At 49.7% G+C, this 16,998-nt stretch overlaps 1 protein-coding gene across 1 annotated transcript; it reads left to right on the forward strand.

Annotated features, from left to right (window-relative positions):
• The first annotated feature begins 5,335 nt into the window (after positions 1-5,335).
• BARHL2 (BarH like homeobox 2) lies at positions 5,336-13,321 on the forward strand. Its single transcript, XM_044944715.2, has 4 exons — positions 5,336-6,849; positions 7,974-8,641; positions 10,369-10,594; positions 12,345-13,321. The coding sequence occupies exons 2-4, from the start codon at positions 8,026-8,028 to the stop codon at positions 12,655-12,657; spliced, it is 1,155 nt and encodes a 384-aa protein (XP_044800650.1). The 5' UTR covers positions 5,336-6,849; positions 7,974-8,025; the 3' UTR covers positions 12,658-13,321.
• The last annotated feature ends 3,677 nt before the right edge of the window (positions 13,322-16,998 follow it).

The raw sequence follows: 16,998 nt of genomic DNA on the forward strand, positions 1-16,998 counted from the left end.
CCTCCCAAACCTTAAAAACTTAACCAATTGCAGGCACACACACAAAGGGGGGAAGGGTAGCAAAATCAATCCGCCTAGTTCAAAGAGCCAGGACGTGGGAGGAGGCTGCAGGGCGCTTGGCGCAGGGCCGAGTGCACAGCGGAGGGTACTATCGACCCGGAGCAGGCGGCAGACCCCACCCGGAAGATACCTGGCTGTGTGTGTGTGTGTCTGTGTGTCTGTGTGTGTGTCTGTGTGTGTTGGAGAGTGTCAAACCTTAATCCATCCCACTGCTTGCCTGTCTCTTCTCCCCTGCCAGCCAAGAGCCGCCCATCCTGAGAGAGAAAAATGTGAGTGTGGGCACATTACGCACCATTAGGGAGACACTACGGTTTTAATGTGGCCTAATTAGTGCCGCTAACAGAACAAATATTATTATATTGAATAATGATAATATGATGAAAATATTAATGCTTTTGAACTTTGCACGTGGGAGCCGTTCGCTCGGTTCTCCCGGGACAGCCGAAACACGTCTCAGACCCATGAGCAGCCGCGGTCCGACGCACGTCGCAGACAAGCCGACAGGCCGACTCAAGGACATACCTGTGTCTTTGCGGACACACAAACCACACCTGGGCTACGCCATGTACCACACACCACGCAAAAGACCTTTTAACGGCGTCCCCTTTTTCTCTGTAGCAGGCCGTGAAAAGCGAACCGTACTGGAGTCCGCTGGGGTCTCTTTCCTGCACTTTTGCTGTATACCCCAGGAATGCTGCGGTGTGCGCTCCGGGTGTGTTTCTCCTTAACAAGAGCCGCCAGACAGGTGGAGTTTCGGGAAGAGGACCTACCTAATTAGCATTTATATTTACAGCCCCCGTCTTATTGCCAAATAGTTTTCCCTTGGGAATTTGGTGCAAATCAGGCATTTAACAGAAAATGTGGACGCCTCCTCAAAATGGAGATTGGAAATCTTAAATTCTCCTAGCGAGTTGGAAGGGTCAAGGGCATGGGGGAAGTGTGAACGGGTTGGGTGGAAGGCAAGGAGTGACTAGTGGTGTACCAGCGTCCCGACGATCAGCATACTCACTCCCACTTCCCTCCTCTCACCCCATTCTAGCGGAGACCCCGAAGGCCGAGACGAAGAGGTTGGCAGTCCAGTGCTCAATACCTGAAGACAGGCCAGCTCTTGGCTGCTGGGCTGGACAAAGGCAAGGGCCTAAGCAGAATTTTCAAGTTGAGGCTATCAGTCTGTTCTGCAAAGTGGGGAATGTGTGGTCCTAGCCTGAGAGCGCCCCCTCTCGGGCTGAATTGCTTCCTCCCCACTGCTTGCGGGCCCACAGTTCAATTCCCCGCACATTTTGGGGTCCCTCTTCCCAGAAACTATGTCCGCGCTAGCTGCTGCTGATTCAGTGATTCTCCGCGGCAGCTTCTCCTCTGCCGGGTTCATCCGGACTAGAGATCGCCTCCTAGACACGTGTCCAGTTCAGAAGATCCTGGGACAGGGGCAAGCGGTTCGGCCTGGGTGAACCAAGGAGTTGGAGGATGTTGCAGACCCCCGAGAGGCTGTCAGAGTGGATGCAGACCGCCCCTGCCCTTCCCTCGCACCGTATCAGAGAACTCAACCCCGCCCGCACAGGAGGCAGGAGCCGGGGCGGGGAGCTTTCAATTTGTTCCAGTGATGGCTCTAACTTAATAAGGCGATTGATTAGCGCTCAAAGTGCCGTTTTAATTAGCCGCTTGTTAATTAACATCGCAAATGAATTTCCCCTTCCCTGATTGGCATCTTCACCCAGCGCTCTGAGGCTTTCGTCTCTCCTCTGCCTGGGCGCCTCCATTCCCTCTGAACCTCACGAGTTAGTGGAAGAATCAACTTCGTTCGTGAACCTTAGAGCCTTAAGAGTTCTATTTATAGCAGTACTGACGTTGTCACACGGGGGCCCTTTCATTTCTCTAGGAGCCCGTCTTGAATGGAAATGATTCAGTTTAGGAGAGGTGAAATAAAATCTCTCCCCACCTTCTCTCTCCGCCCCATCAACTGCTTCCACTTTTTTTTTTTCTATCTCCATCCCTGACTTGGAGGGAGACTTCATTCTACTTCCAAAATTTGGAACTCTAAAAAGTAGAAAGGAATAGATATGGGCTTCCCCTATTCCCTTACAGTCTTGATAGGAGGGGGCTGGACCATTTCTTGGGAGCAAAAATCTAAGACTGTGTAACTTGCTGTAAAATTCTGCTGCTGAGGTCTGTGAACACATGTAGTTATTTCCTGTTTCCTTCAAGATGCTCCAAGAGTATTTTGTACCTTCCTGAAGTACACAGGAGAGATCCCTAGAGCCAATATGCACCCACACATTTGTAGCCCAGCACTCCATTTAGAAGATTAAAGGTTTGACAATCTTTGGATATTTTTGCACTGTTATTACTCTTAGCTACGATAAAAATCCCTCACTATATCATATCCCTCTACTTGGGATACATCCCTTTTCTTTCATGACTGAACACCACTTTTTCTCCTTTAGGAAGCCTTTCTGTTCCCCTATCTCCTCCCAGGGTAGGACTCCCCAGTCTTTACTTTTGCATCCTCACTGCAGCAGATTCATGTTGCCCTCTTGGCATTGTGACAACTTAGCATGTTCAGGCTCCTGTTAACTCTCTCATTCTCAAGCACCTGGCACAGTAAGCATATTGTGCAATGTTTATGGACTAAGTGAATGAACAAAATGGGTGAACAAGGAAATGTGAAAAAATACAGCTACTGTATGTTACCTATAGAACCTCTGCCAAATATTTGCCACCACTGCCTTGTTCACTTGTCAAACTCTTGCTTCACATTTTGTAAAGAGCTTATACATAGAAAGTCTTACTAGGTCATCACAAATACCCTATTCTATGCAAGGATGATACTCTTCTTTAATAGAGAAGGAAGTTGGTGACCAGAAAGGTTAAGTGCCTTGTTCAAGTATATTGGAAAGTAGCAAAATGAGACTGAAACTCCCTCTTCCAGCTTCCTGTCCTTTACATGTCTACTTGCCTTCCTGCTGTTTGCTGGGCTCAACACAGATCTAAGCCCCAAAGAGAGCCAACTTACTCGGTCTCTTCTGAACTGCTAATCTTTGTGGTTAAGCTTATAGTTCTCACAAATTTTATTATGGGGTGTGAACCACCTCTTAAAACTTTTATTCCCTTCGAACAATTAGCAATGACATAGACTGTCATTTAAACCTGTTCTGTTAAACAGTTTTCAGTTACCTTGTTCTTTGCTCTCACTTTACTTTTTGTCTCTCTCTCCTCCCAATCTCCACCCTCTTGGTTTCAGTTTAAGGGACTTAATTTCAGTGTTTTCATCAGTGTTTTAGAATATTATTTTCCTAAGCAAACAAGCTTCAAATACTTAAGCAGTTGGAAATATATTGATAGGCTGAAAAAACAAGCAAGCAAGGATGCTTTCAACGTTTCTGTAGCTTTGTAAACGGGGCAAGAGGTCACACTATCGTCAGGGAGTCAACCTTAGGAGGAGGAGAGCTTATTTGTGTATCTTGCATCTTTTATAAAAAAAGAAACAATAGCAGGCTCTTTCGGTTTGGGGCTCTTGGCGCCGCCCAGTGGAGGGAAACGCCTTTGCACTCCATTCCCGTCAGCTGGCATTGTCATCAAGTGGATCCTTAGAAACATTCAAATTAAACGCGATAGGAAGAAACATCAGTTCTAACTTCATTGTAATCTATAGGTGCGTTTCTTCAAAGTTCAGTTCTGTTTTTTTTAACCTTATGCTGCAGTTTAACACAATCCCAAATACCAAATTTTGATTGTAAAAGAGGGCCACTGAGAATGTACTGAGAACTTATTAAAATATTCGAATGTTTGAATCATTCTCTGTGGTGGGGAGGAAGCATCTTTAGTGGTGCTGAAGACTGATGTGTTCTTCAGAGCCAGTAAGAAAAAGTTCTTTATTATTCATAGTTGGCCAAAAAAAAAAAGCTTTCTCTGAAGGAATTTCAAAAAATCTTTCAAAAATTAAAGAATTCTCTTTCTTCCTCTAAGAAAATGAAGACCTGAAAGTGGAAGGTCGTTTTCAAACCTATGTCCGTTTAGGGACTATATTTCTTTGTATGTTTGTATATTTCTTCAACGGGAAACTCAGAGATTAATCCAGTTAATGCAACTCCTTTTCTATTCTTGGGGATTAGAAATGTGACTTCCTTGCACCCTGTTCTGGGTCTGAAATTTGATTTTCAAATGAAAAGTTAATTATTCTTGCTCTGCTAAAAAGTGCACGACTTCTTTGGGTATAAACATATATACTCTCGGGAAAAAAGGCAAAAGAGGGATGTATTTAAAGAAAAAAGAGCAAAGTTAAAAAACAAAACCCCAGGTCTGAAGAATTTTTTCTTTAAGTTTACCATCTAGCCTTCGAGTTCCTTTTTGGATATTCAGGCCAGTACTACATTTTCCTCCCTGGTAGGGACCCCAAGTAGGATCTTGATAAAAACCAAGATCGTATTTTCTCCCTCACAGCTGTCCTTCTCCAGAGCTGATCTCCTAACATCCCACCCAAAGAAATCTATGATCTTAACCTTATAAGAAAAGCTCATCCAAGACTTTCACAAGGTGCGGCCTACTGAGCTTCTGTTTGCTTCCCTTGAGAGTTTTTATAAAAGTGAACACTCCCTTCCCCCCAACACTTCCATCTTCTCTCTTCCTTTCTTTTTAGATTTCATTTTTTCTTCGGGTCATATTTCTGTCTCCCCTGCTAATGTTGTGAATTATTCCAAGCAAAAAATCCTGTCAAACCACCCAACACAAGTTGTGCGATCAGCCTTATGAGCTCTTGAGTCATTTTAGGCGTCGGAACAAAACAAAAACAGGTTTAAATGAATTAGTTATCAAGGTAGAGAATAACTGATTTGTGCAATGCCTTCAGTTCAGGATCTTAAATTTGTTTTCACCCCTCCCCACTTCCCACCCAGAAAAAGCCGACAGGGAGGTGCGGCTGCGAGCCCCAGGTCTGGGAGGAATCACACGTCCTTTGGAAAGTTGGTGGGTGATGTCAGAATGAGAAGAACCGGAATTGATATTTGAGGGAGAAGGATAAGTTGCGTCCGCCTGCAGCCTCAGGCGGCCCCAGCGCCCTTCCTATAGAAGCCAATTGTGCCAGGGGCTCAGGGGGCCCGGCTTTGTGGGCGGGACACTGCCGCCTTGGTTAAGAGAGATGCCCTCTTAAATCCCAGGCCCGTGGTTCCGAGTTTCCCCCGAGTGAGGCTGAGGCTGAGGCCCGGCCGGCAGGCTCCCAGGAGGGTCTGCTTGGCCAGTGAGCAAGCAGTTCCCGTTCCAAAGGCGGCTGGTCGAACCACGCTCCGGGCGTCATTCAGGCAGTTCTCGGCTTCCCGGCCCAGAGTGTAGGGACTCCACCCAGCCGGCCCACCACGCACTCCCGAGGGACTCCCCTCACCCGCTCAGGCCGCGGTCGGCCTCTATCTGCTGCTCGCCCCGCGTCCCCGCCTCGGCTCACGAACCCTGGTTTCTCCGCCAAACTCCCCTCGTCTTCTGAGAGCCGCCTAGATTGTACATCTCCTCCCCTCGGTCTTCCGTCTTTCCGCTGTTCTCCTCAGAGACATACCCGTAAGAAAACAGCACGAAGATGGTTAAGAAACAGCTCAACACAACCTGGAAATAGCGCGGGCTTTTTTTTTTTTTTCCCCTGGGTCAAACACATCGAATTCCCTAGGAAAACTCAGGAAGGATTAGTCTTCCACCTACCCCCTTCCGTACCGAGGACTCACACAATGTAGTTGCAATAGAAAGGCAGGATCTTGTCCCAGGAGGTCATCCGCCTCCCAGACACCAACCCCACCCGCAAGTCCTCAACAGAAAAAAGCCGGCCCCTGGTAAGAGACCTTCAGAACCGCATCTAAACCCAGATTTCAGCCCAGCTCTGGAAGACTTAAAAGGCCATTTTCTACCACCATTCTGCACCTAGTTACGGAAGCTATGCCAGCCACTCAGATTCATAGGGTTCTTAAAATGGTAATTTGGAGTAAAATGTAACTCAGAGAACTTTGAATCATTCATTAGCACCCTATAATTACTCTGCTAATTAGGTTGACACGGCACTTAATCAGGAGTAATACGCCGTCTTGTCACTGGCAATTCCCATTACTCTGACATTCAACAAGAGACAGGTTGGAGACGTCCTAGAGAAAATAATGCAAGTTGATACCCTCCGACGAGGCGTCACAGTCAAGACACGCTCCAGGTCCCCAGTGGATCCACAGTGACTGTTTCCTTTCCAAAAGGGCGGCCGGAGAGGGCGAGGAAGGGGGGTGGGTGTGGAGACAGAAGGAGACAGAGACACAGAGAGAGAGACATTGAGACTGAGATCTGCCTGGTGGCGAGGAGGGCATACATGCTGCGGCCCCACCACTCGGTTCCCGAGTCCCAGGCCGGCCTGATAGCATAGTGAACCTTGGCTGCCCTCGGCGCTAGAGAACGCCTCGAGGCATTATTGTCCCCGCTCGGGAGAAAGTGTCTGGCCACGTATTTCTTCCAGCACGGGCCCTGACTAGAGACCAGGCTGGCACCCCGGTTTTGAGCAGCAGGCTACTTGTCTTCCACCCCTACCGAGAGTGCCTGGTGGACGCGGATCCCTCTCCATTTCCCCCTCAGGGACCGGCTGCCCAGCTGGGCCACATCCGGGACACCCGAGCTCTTTGGGGGAGAAATCAGAGCTCGGAGTCCGCCCGCCCACCCAGAGCTCCGGCTGCTGGAGTTACACACTTCCCTCTGGGTTCCTTCCTCTGCTCTCAGTGTCTTTGGACTATTAAAGCGCTTGTTTGAGGAGGTGCGTGGCGGCAGCGCTGGAGTTTAAAGGTAAGCCGCAAGATTCCTTTTCTCTTCCTCTCCTCTTTCCCCTCCCTCTTCGGACTTCTTAAGGGCAAATCAATACTATTTTCTCGCTCTTCCTTTTTTCCCTTTTTCTTTCGCTTTTTCTAAAAACTCCAATTCCCTTCTCAAGTCTCCCTGTGCTCCCTTCCCCTATCTCCCTTTGCCCTCTCGCGTGATTGTGAACGCGGGGACCATTGTAGGACTAGGTATTTTGGTTGCAGGGAAAGGGATGTGCGGGTTCCGAAAAGAGCAGCGGGGCCAGAGCCGGGATAGCTGACGGGTTCGCGAGTCGAGCGCCCATTGGCTCCTGGCACGTCGGCGTCGCTCGCTTGCGCGGGCGCGGCCAATAGGGCGCGGGGCCCGGCGCGCGGCCTCGGCGGCGGGGGCGCGGGCCCGGCGAGGCTCGGGGAGCAGCGGCAGTGGCCGTGACGTCACGGGAGGGGGTCGGCGCCGCCCGCTCGCCGCCGGATTACAAGCGAACGCGCCCGGCAGCGGCGGGAGTCGCTCGGCGCCGCGTCTCCGCTACCTCCTCCGCCTGCGCCTGCTCCTTTTTTTCCTTCTCCTCTTGTTGCCGCGAACGTCGCGGCAGTGTCTGCTCCACAACTTTCCAAGAAAGTTCAGAAACTCGTCTCCGGGGCGGCCGGGTCGCGCGCGGCAGCTACTTCGGGGAGCCGCCGGGCAGCTCCGAGGGCGCGCGGCCGCCCGGGCTTCGCGGTCGCTGCACCTGCCACGTCCGTCGCCGCCGCTGCCGCCTGGTGCCAGGCTGTGGGCAGACCCTGGCGGTGGCGGCAGCGGCGGCGGTGTCGGGGTCACCTCCTGCTGCCTCGCCTCCGTCTGGGTCCCCTGCGCTGCCACCGCCGTCCCACGTGCGCTATCGTTCCTGTAGCGCACGCTCGGTGCTTCCTCAACAATTTTTGTAACTTTCCCCCTCTATCTTCCTTTCTCCCAACTCCCACTTTTTTCATTAGGGTAAAAAAAACAAAAAGTGTCGAAAGTGTCCACGGATTGTCACCTCCCAATTATCCTTCCTTTCCTCCCGCCCCACTTTTTTTTTTTTTTTTAAGCGGCGACAACATTGTTTAGTGTTATTTTGTTTTAACGATCGATAGCTTCCTTTGCTTGGTCGAGGCGGCGGCGGAGTGGTGTGGACCTCATGTAGAAATGACAACAATGGAAGGGGCCAGCGGGTCGAGTTTTGGAATAGACACGATTTTGTCCAGTGCCAGTTCGGGCAGCCCAGGCATGATGAATGGAGATTTCCGCCCGCTCGGCGAGGCCAGGACCGCGGATTTTAGGAGTCAGGCCACTCCGTCCCCCTGTTCGGAGATTGATACCGTAGGAACGGCGCCTTCCTCTCCCATCTCGGTCACCATGGAGCCCCCGGAACCGCATCTGATAGCGGACGGGCCCCAGCATCACCACCACCTGCACCACAGCCAGCAGCCTCCGCCAGCCGCGGCCCCTACGCAAAGTTTGCAGCCTTCGCCCCAGCAGCAGCAGCAGCCGCCGCCGCCGCCGCCAGCGGCCCAGCAGCTGGGCTCGGCCGCCTCGGCCCCCAGGACTTCCACCTCTTCTTTTTTAATTAAGGACATCTTGGGCGACAGCAAACCTCTGGCGGCGTGTGCACCGTACAGCACCAGCGTCTCCTCTCCCCACCACACCCCGAAGCAGGAGAGCAATGCAGCGCACGAGAGCTTCAGGCCAAAGCTCGAGCAGGAGGACAGCAAAACCAAACTGGACAAGCGGGAAGAGTCCCAGAGCGACGTCAAATGCCACGGTGAGTCCCGCCGCCTCGGCTCCCTCGGCCGTTTAGCTTCTCCTCCTCCTGCTCCCCTTCCGTCTCGCGCGAATCTCTGATGGGATCCGAAGGCGATTCTCAGCTTCCAAAGCGATCGGGCCACAGTCAAAAAATGCAAGCGAAGGGAGGCCGGGGCGTGCGATTTGGGCACTCGTCCCAAGTTCTGTTTATTGTTAACATTTCTACATCCCCAACCCTCACCGCCACCCAGCTCCTTCCTTTGTTTTACTTCATTTTAATTTATTAGGAAGGGGTCAGGCGGAGGGGATCTGACGGGAAGTTCTTTCAAATTTCGTAGTGCCTACGGGTGTGATCACAACGTGGTGTTTATTTTTTAATGCAAATTATTGCGTTCCTCCCACACATCGTATTTTCTAAACACCCGCACAGGAATTATCAGATATAGTGAAGGAAAAAATGCCGAATTGATTAACAGAGCAACTTAAAAAAAATTATTACATAGTGATTAATATAGGGAAGGCCACACGGTAAAAGATTATAATTAGTGTTTCAATTTTTTAAAATACCCTTCCTACTCCATAGCCCTAACTAAATATGCGTATTTCACTCAGAGTTTTGGCTCTTAACAAGTAATTGGGAGGTTGCATTTATGAATAAAATTTTATGGAATTGAATGCCTATTTTTGTAAAATCAGAAGATGGCAATGGAATTGTCCTTCAACTCCCTTTTTCCATTTTCTCACCAGAAAATTTCATAAGTAAGTGTTCTGGTCTTTGCATGGCAAGAGTTTTAATATCCAAGGCGAGTTCTTTTTTCCCCTTTACTGATAAGTTGATTATTACTAATCTTTGTCATCTCTGGGAAAGATGTGTGCTGTCTGGAAGGTAGGATATTGCCTCTTCATTTTACTATTGTAGCATTAGCATAATAGTGCCCAAAACAGATGTACAGTCTGGTCTGGCGATTTTTTTGTGCACCAACCTCCCCAGTGGGTCAATTAGAGAGATTATTGTTCTTCCTGCAGGGAAGATCAAGGAGCGAAGCAAAAAACGGGTACAAACAGAGAGGGATTGACATATCGATTTCCCAGCATTTCAGTAGAAAACCAAAGTTGACAAATAGAATCCGGAAATCTCTGGGCTGTCACCTGGATGGGCTCAGTGATTCTGAGCTGAACGCAGTGTCTGGGAGACATTCTTTCTGAAGCTTTAAGAGACCCGATGCAAGCAGTTGCAGAGAGCCAACATTTCCCAAGTGCAACTGAAAAAGGAAAACAAATGCCTATAACTTTTAGTAAACAGAAGAAGTAAAATGAAAAAGGTACCCCCTCGTCAAAAAAGAAAAGTTGAAAGATCTTTTAAAACCTAATAAATCAAAACATACGAAGTCAGAGTGAAAACAGTAAAAGAAAGGGACAGGGTCTTCCTCAGTCAAGGAAACAATTAGGAAAAGGACCCTTTATCATAAAGTATTTTTTCATTTCCAAAGATGGGAAGATTCAACACTCTCTTGGAAGCTTTTTAGGAGCTCTGCACGAGGCTCCACATTCAATAGCTAGCAGTTGGTCCTCTTTCTCCTTCCTGGCTAAGGCTCAAGTATGTGTATAAGGAAGATGGCAGAATATAGCCCCCCTGCTCCCCCCAGACCAGTGACTGGCTTGGGAATGTATAAGTGTGTGCCAGGAGGACACTCCATCCTTCCCCATTCCAGGCTACCTCAAGGCTATGTCTGGGTTTCTGTGTAGGAACAAAGGAGGAAGGAGACCGGGAGATTTCAAGTAGCCGAGAGAGTCCCCCTGTGAGAGCCAAAAAGCCTCGTAAAGCTAGGACGGCTTTCTCCGACCACCAACTCAATCAACTGGAGCGTAGCTTTGAACGACAGAAGTACCTGAGTGTGCAGGATCGCATGGACCTGGCGGCTGCACTCAACCTCACTGATACCCAGGTCAAGACCTGGTACCAGAACCGCAGGTAAGGGAGGCTGTGGTGGGGAGCAGAGGCATCTGGTCATCTCGGTCAAGACAACTACACCAGTCTTCCATCCCGTGTGGCCTCGGAGTCACTAGGGACTCAGAGGGCCTGGAGTGGGTAGTTGGGGGGTTTTCAGACTGGAGTAGGGATTAGCCATACCTCCCAGGTGATGAGTAGCTGGAGTTTGGAGAATTTTGCACTTCTAAGTGTCTTTCATGTATGCTGTTTTTCTCTCTCAAATCTGAGTGGCTGAAATATCTCACACTTTGCCTCCAAATCAATCAAGCCACACCTTCTCAAATCGAGACATCCGTGTAGCAGACACTCAGGCCCATAAAACCGATGTACTGCACCCTTTTGGGCCTGCCCCAGGATGGCTCCAAATATCTATAACCAGTCACTCAATCTGGCTATAGCTGTTCTGAAGAGCGGACCCACTGGCCTCGGCTTAAAAGTCCTTGCCTGGCCTGTGAGGCAGCCAGGAGGAAGGTTAGGGTTGGCAGCCAGTCAGGCATCTAGACTGAGGGTCTGTCCCCTATTCTGGCCACGTCAGAGCCCTCCAGGAACCACAGCTTCCCTTGGAAGGAAATTAGGAAAGGAGCTGGCAGTACTTGTAGGCCCCTGAACTGCAGTGCAAACACCCAAACCCGGCAATCTGGGGCCGAGGTTATGCCGGGTTTCTAAGCCTGACGGTTGTCTCCCTTGTCTCGATTTTCTCTCTCCCGCCTTTTCTCTCGTTTGTGTTCTAATCGTCCATAAGTGTGGTTGGAAATGCCCATCCAGTTGTCATCTTTACCATAATTTTCTGTCTCATTACATACGGTTTCAGCCACCCTAATTCTGTCGGAAAACATTAGTGTCATTTGTCGCCAATTTAAAATGGGCGACATGTTTATTAATTTGGCTGGAGCTGCCGGGTATGGAGGGCCCACCAGCCCTGAGTTCCTTCAGGAGGCATGTGAGCAAAGGCCTGCTGCCTCTTCTTCCTAGTGGGGGTGTGGTGGGGGAGGCAGGAGACCAAGAAAAGCGGATCACAGGTTTTAATTGTTACTCTCTCCCAGAGGAGACAAGATTTTGAAATGCATTTTTCCCCTTCTGGAATGGCCCCAAGGTACTGTCCCCTTGGGAGAGCCCTCCCTCAAACGAATTCCGTTTTGAAACCTTGTCACCTTCCTCACTCTAAGCCGCCCGCCTGCTGTAAGGTCCTGTCAGGCTGATGAGAGAGATGTGTCCCCACAGCCTTGAGGACCAAAAGGGGCAGGGGTCCAAGGCCCAAGAGCCTCTGTGTCCTTTTGTTTACGGTTTCTACTCACTCGGTCTGGAGGAAAGGGGGAGGGCAGAGAGCATACACTCTGGGATTGTTGGGGAGCCACTTGGGGAAGAGAATTAAAGGAGGGAGGAAGAAGACTGCCTTAGAAAGAGTAGTCTCAGTTGATCTCTAGAAAAGTTTCCGCATGTAGCCAAACTATAAGGGTGGCAACAGCAGAGCAAAACGTCAGGAGAAGGCAGCAAAGCTTGGAGAATTTTATTTATGAATGTCTGTTTAGGAAGCCAGCTTGGATTTGGGTGATTCTGTGAGGGAGAGGGTGGGATAGGGGCCAGGAGGTATGGTTCCTTTCCGATTCTCAGCGCTCTCTAAGTCCTCCTTGTCCTCCCGGAGGAAGAAGAGGCCGGTAGGGGAGAGAACAGGCCTTGGGGCCTGGACTGTGCCCCCAGCCCTGGGGTGCATGCACGTCTGTTTTTTTTTCAGGACCAAGTGGAAGCGGCAGACTGCGGTGGGCCTGGAGCTGCTGGCTGAGGCGGGGAATTACTCAGCACTGCAGAGGATGTTTCCATCGCCTTATTTCTACCACCCAAGCCTGCTGGGCAGCATGGACAGCACGACCGCGGCGGCGGCCGCTGCTGCCATGTACAGCAGCATGTACCGGACTCCTCCTGCGCCCCATCCCCAGCTGCAGCGGCCCCTGGTGCCCCGAGTGCTCATCCACGGCCTGGGGCCCGGGGGACAGCCGGCCCTCAACCCCTTGTCCAACCCCATCCCAGGTACTCCGCACCCCCGGTGAAGAGCGAGCCTGCAGACCCTCCCTGTCCCCTCCCTGACCAGGACAGCTCCCCCTCCTCTCCCCCAACCAGGCAGTCTGGCCTCCCTTGCAGTCTACCAGGAAGCAAAGAAGTAAGAGAGGAAGATGCTCAGCAGTGGGCGGGGGTCCCCCGAAAGTGCCAGCCCTCCGCACTTCATCTCCCCACCCCCAGAGACAGGGCTGGAAAGCTCCCCCACAGCAGTGTGACTGGCGAAAACGCTGACCCCACACAGAGTGCGACCAGTAAGTGAAAACATCAACAAAAACAAAAACCTCAAGTTCTTTTTAAAAATGACTTTAGGGACAAGCAGGAGGGAGGGTGGGGGGTGGGGTAAGGAGGGAAGAAAGAAGGGCAAGGAGAGGAAACTGCACAGGCAGAGAGAATTGTAGATGAACAGCCTCAGATTCCAAGGCAGAGGGCGTTGCTGTGGACATTCCGTCTGGCCCAGAGAAAAGAGGAGGGTAACTGAGAACTTTGCACTGAATTCTCATGACCTTTTTTCTTTTGGAAAAGTGGCATGCTCCATAATATGAAAAAAAAATGTACATTTGAAAGACTGAGTGATAAGTGATATATCATATTTATTATATGTTGTCCAAAAAAGAGTCACTTATATACCTTAGTAAAACATGATTTTTCTTTTCATGTCTTTTTGATTCAGTAAAATAAATGCTTAGACAAAAATATAGATTTTTTGGTGATTGAAAATTACAGAAATAAAGTTTATCTTTTTTTAACAAGTGATGAAATCCGAGGGAGCTGATTTTACTAAAGCAGAGTGTACTATGATGAAATGTGTCACTTGATTTAGAATTACCCAAAGTCCCTTCCGGAATATTAGGAATTTACAACATCTATAAAGACGTTGGGTTGACTTGGGTAAAAACAGCTCCATTTTTCATGTTGGGCTCTTCCGAGCCGTTAATTTGGTACGTGTGATTTTTTTTCTTTTTTAAGTGGATGATTTCAGAGCAGTTCGTGAGGCCGCAAGAGAAAATCTGTGCTTGTAGGATTGCTGGCCAAGTAGGCGACCAACTTTCCCTGCTGCCCCGGCTGGCCTGGCAGCTGCAGCCGAACCCAGTCTGACCACCATTCCTCCTTCTCCTAGGGCTCCTCTCAGCGGTGAGGGTCCGGAGCGCTGGGCAGCAGAGACACTGGCAGGAGCTGGGCGGTGGGCGGGCAGACGTGCGGGCCGCGCAGCTGTTCTTCAGCCCGAGGCCGGCACCCGCGTGGTGGGACAGCCTGCAAGCAGGAGGCTGTAGGGCGCGCAATTAGGGTGCCCCAGGGACTTGGAGAGGCCTAGCTAACAAACCCTGGTTGTGCTTTGATCCCTGCCTTCTTGTTCCCCGGCGGGCACTCAACCCCTAGCCCCGCACCGAGCCTCTTGCCCTGGTGAGTTGGCTGTGATTGGGATGCCTAGAGCGGAATGCAACTCTGGCCGAGACAGGTGTGCTGAGCTTTTTATGCGTGTCCCTGGATCGTTGGGGACCACTAAATGAGAGGCCAGAGGATAGTAGAGGTCAGCTGCTTGCTTTGGGAGTGTGTATCAGTGTGTGAGAACCGGTGTGTAATACTCTTAGCACCTTGGCCAGAGCCTCACCTCATCCAGAGCCTGACCTCAGCCCTAGAGCTCCCTCCCTTACTGGCTCCCAAGAGGCTGAGCACTCCCGACTAGGAGAGGCAGAACTGAAAGGGGATGGTTGTACTGTTCCGGGGCTACTCCCACCTTCTCCAGGCTGGAGGTCACTTCTCCCATTGTCAGAGAGTTGAATCCCCATCTGGGTATCTTCACATGTCTGTCTTCACTCTGGCCCTAGTATGTCGTCAAAGGAGTAAGACTTGCAGCTAAAACACATCCAGACCCATTTTCCAACTTTCTCTGATGTTTGAATCTTAGTAGAGTTATAAAAACATTTTTTAAAAATGTGGAGTGCTGTGGGAGTGTGTGTTGGGGAGGAGTGGGAAAGAAGAAGGAAAAAAAGAGGTGAAATCCAGGAAGAAATTGCCTTGGGCACCTCGATCAGACTTTGGCTAATTAGGGAGTGATTTCTCTCCAGCTCATCAGTTTGCTTTAAAAATGGTCGTGGTCTTGTTTGATTCTAACAAAAGGGTCTGGACTGGCCCTTCTCATTTTCTTCCCACTGAGCCGGTACAAACTCAAACAGCTGGGCTAGGCTGGAAACTGGGCACCACTGTGTCTAGTGGGAATGCCCATTGCCTGGACAGTCAGCAGACTCTCCTTGTTCTATCTTAGCTGCTGTTGGATTTTACAATCATGTTTAAATACTTCAGGTCCTTAAATGGTCCACCTGGGCCTAAAAAGGCACTTTCCAGGACCTGGGAGGCGGAGGTCGGGGGGAAGCTGTGCTACAGCTTCTGTCTGCACTGGCCCCAGGGCTGATCATCTTTGGGGGAAAGGGGGAGCTGAGAACTCATTGGTGCTCACACATTCAAAGTTCCCTACTAAGAATGACCTCAAGTTCAGTTGGGAAAAGCACATAAACAAACCTTCAAATATAAACAAAATCATAGAACCCATCTGCTACCAGCAGCCCGCCAACCACTCTGCTGGGGAGCCTGCCAGCTACCCCTTCACTCTCAAGGCCAAACTGGGACTCCAAACATGCACAATGAAGGGGGAAACACCATGTCTACAGGGACCAAGGTTTCTTAATTAACCTCCTATTCCACTGCTGCTAGCAATTAGTCTAAATCTACCAGAGTCCTCCCAAATGTGTTTTTGCTTTAAAACCATGTTTTCTTTCACCCCCTAAACCATGCAGCTGAAAGTGTCAATTCCCTTCTAAATTTGTTTTGGTGATTTCCTGTTGCATAGAAGGTAGCAAATGGAGTGAGTGTGTGTGTGTGTGTGTGTGTGTGTGTGTGGTGTGGTGGTGGGATTGTTGTCCCAGGGAGAAAGTTGAGTGCTGGATCCCTTCTTTTCATTTTTTTCTTTCTGTAGCAGTACTACAAGGGGCACCTCAGCAGGTGCCCTTCTATTCAAATGTTCCCAAACTACTGCTTAGAAGTCAAATGCAAAAGTCTATTCTCTCAAAAGAAGTCCTTCTGTCTGTGCCTGCCCAACAAAGTAGGGAGGTTGGCTAAAAGGTGAGGAGTGCAACACCAGGTTTTCTGAAAAAAGCAAGGAACAGGATAACAGACAAAGGTCTTTTCACCAGGGAGATCCAGAGTTAGTTGTGGAGGCTCAGAGGTCTGCTGGTCCTGGGAGCTACACTTTTCTTTTTCCCACCTTCAGCTGGTGTCAGAAGGACACTCCACTGCTTACTCCATTTGGATTGCTTCTTTGATTAAGTTGGGGACTGGCAAAACAGGGATTTTCAGGGGCATTCTTTCCTTGCTACAGAAACACAGGAAAAAAAAAAAAACAAAAAAACAAAACCCACTTGTTTCGGAGAGATGTTTAAACACAAAGACCCCTTAAACTTGCTCTCTGTAAGATCAGCTCTGAGACTCCAGCAAACCTAGCACTAATGGGTAGTGAGTGTGAAACAAGTTAACTCCCCAACTAGCAGCCAGCCATTCTAACCCCAGCCAACAATTTTCAATGAGTTACAAAGTAATGATTGCTGCTTGCCTCCGTGCCTCCAGCAAATATACTTAACACCTTGTATCAGTTTATTTTTGCTCCACCCCTTAAAATGAAAGCCCACATGATGGCAAATTAGACAGCTGATTTCCCTCCATTGCAAATAAAACTGCTTACCGCAAACCAAGACTTTGCTCCTCCTCCCTCCCTGCCATCTGACTCCTGCCTAAGCAGCCCTTCCCCAGGAGCCTGCTGAATCCCACCTCCCCTCTTTAAACAGGCAGCTTGTTTTGTTATATTTTTAACTTTCTAAAAATATTTGGAAAAGCTCTCCCCAGGGGGAAAGAAACTTTAGTCCTTATTAAGCAATGTGGTTACAAAAATATACTGGAAGAGAGCTGCTTGGTTTTCTAAAAAGCCAGACATGCCTTGAAGTCAACATGCTTGGAAAGAGACTGACTTTTCATCACTGGTGGGCATATCAGGGGCAGAGCCGAGCCTCCTAGGGGACTGATGTTTCCTCCTCTGCGATGAATTCTTGGTGTGGGAAAGCTAGTTTGTCCTGTGTTTTGTCTGTTGGCTAGGCAATTAAGCAGAAGGGTGAGTGGGGGCTTCTCCAGGGTTTATCTCACGGACCCTGGAACAGTGCCTCGAGGCTTCTTGAGCTTTCACTAGGTCATTGTCCAGCTTCTTGGCCAGTTCCAGCCTTCCTCTCTACCCACGCCTCCTTCCCTGGAGTTGGGGTCCTGTGCGCCCCTCCCTTCTTCTGGAAGGT

Source organism: Bubalus bubalis, chromosome 6 (assembly GCF_019923935.1).
Source record: "Bubalus bubalis isolate 160015118507 breed Murrah chromosome 6, NDDB_SH_1, whole genome shotgun sequence".
Taxonomy (NCBI): domain Eukaryota; kingdom Metazoa; phylum Chordata; class Mammalia; order Artiodactyla; family Bovidae; genus Bubalus; species Bubalus bubalis.

Bases quoted from the DNA above. Each gene is read 5' to 3' on its own strand.
- BARHL2 (XM_044944715.2), top strand. From the start codon at position 8,026: ATGACAACAATGGAAGGGGCCAGCGGGTCGAGTTTTGGAATAGACACG. The intron at 8,642-10,368 runs GTGAGTCCCGCC...GTTTCTGTGTAG, and splicing joins GAGCGACGTCAAATGCCACG to GAACAAAGGAGGAAGGAGAC. The intron at 10,595-12,344 runs GTAAGGGAGGCT...TTTTTTTTTCAG, and splicing joins ACCTGGTACCAGAACCGCAG to GACCAAGTGGAAGCGGCAGA.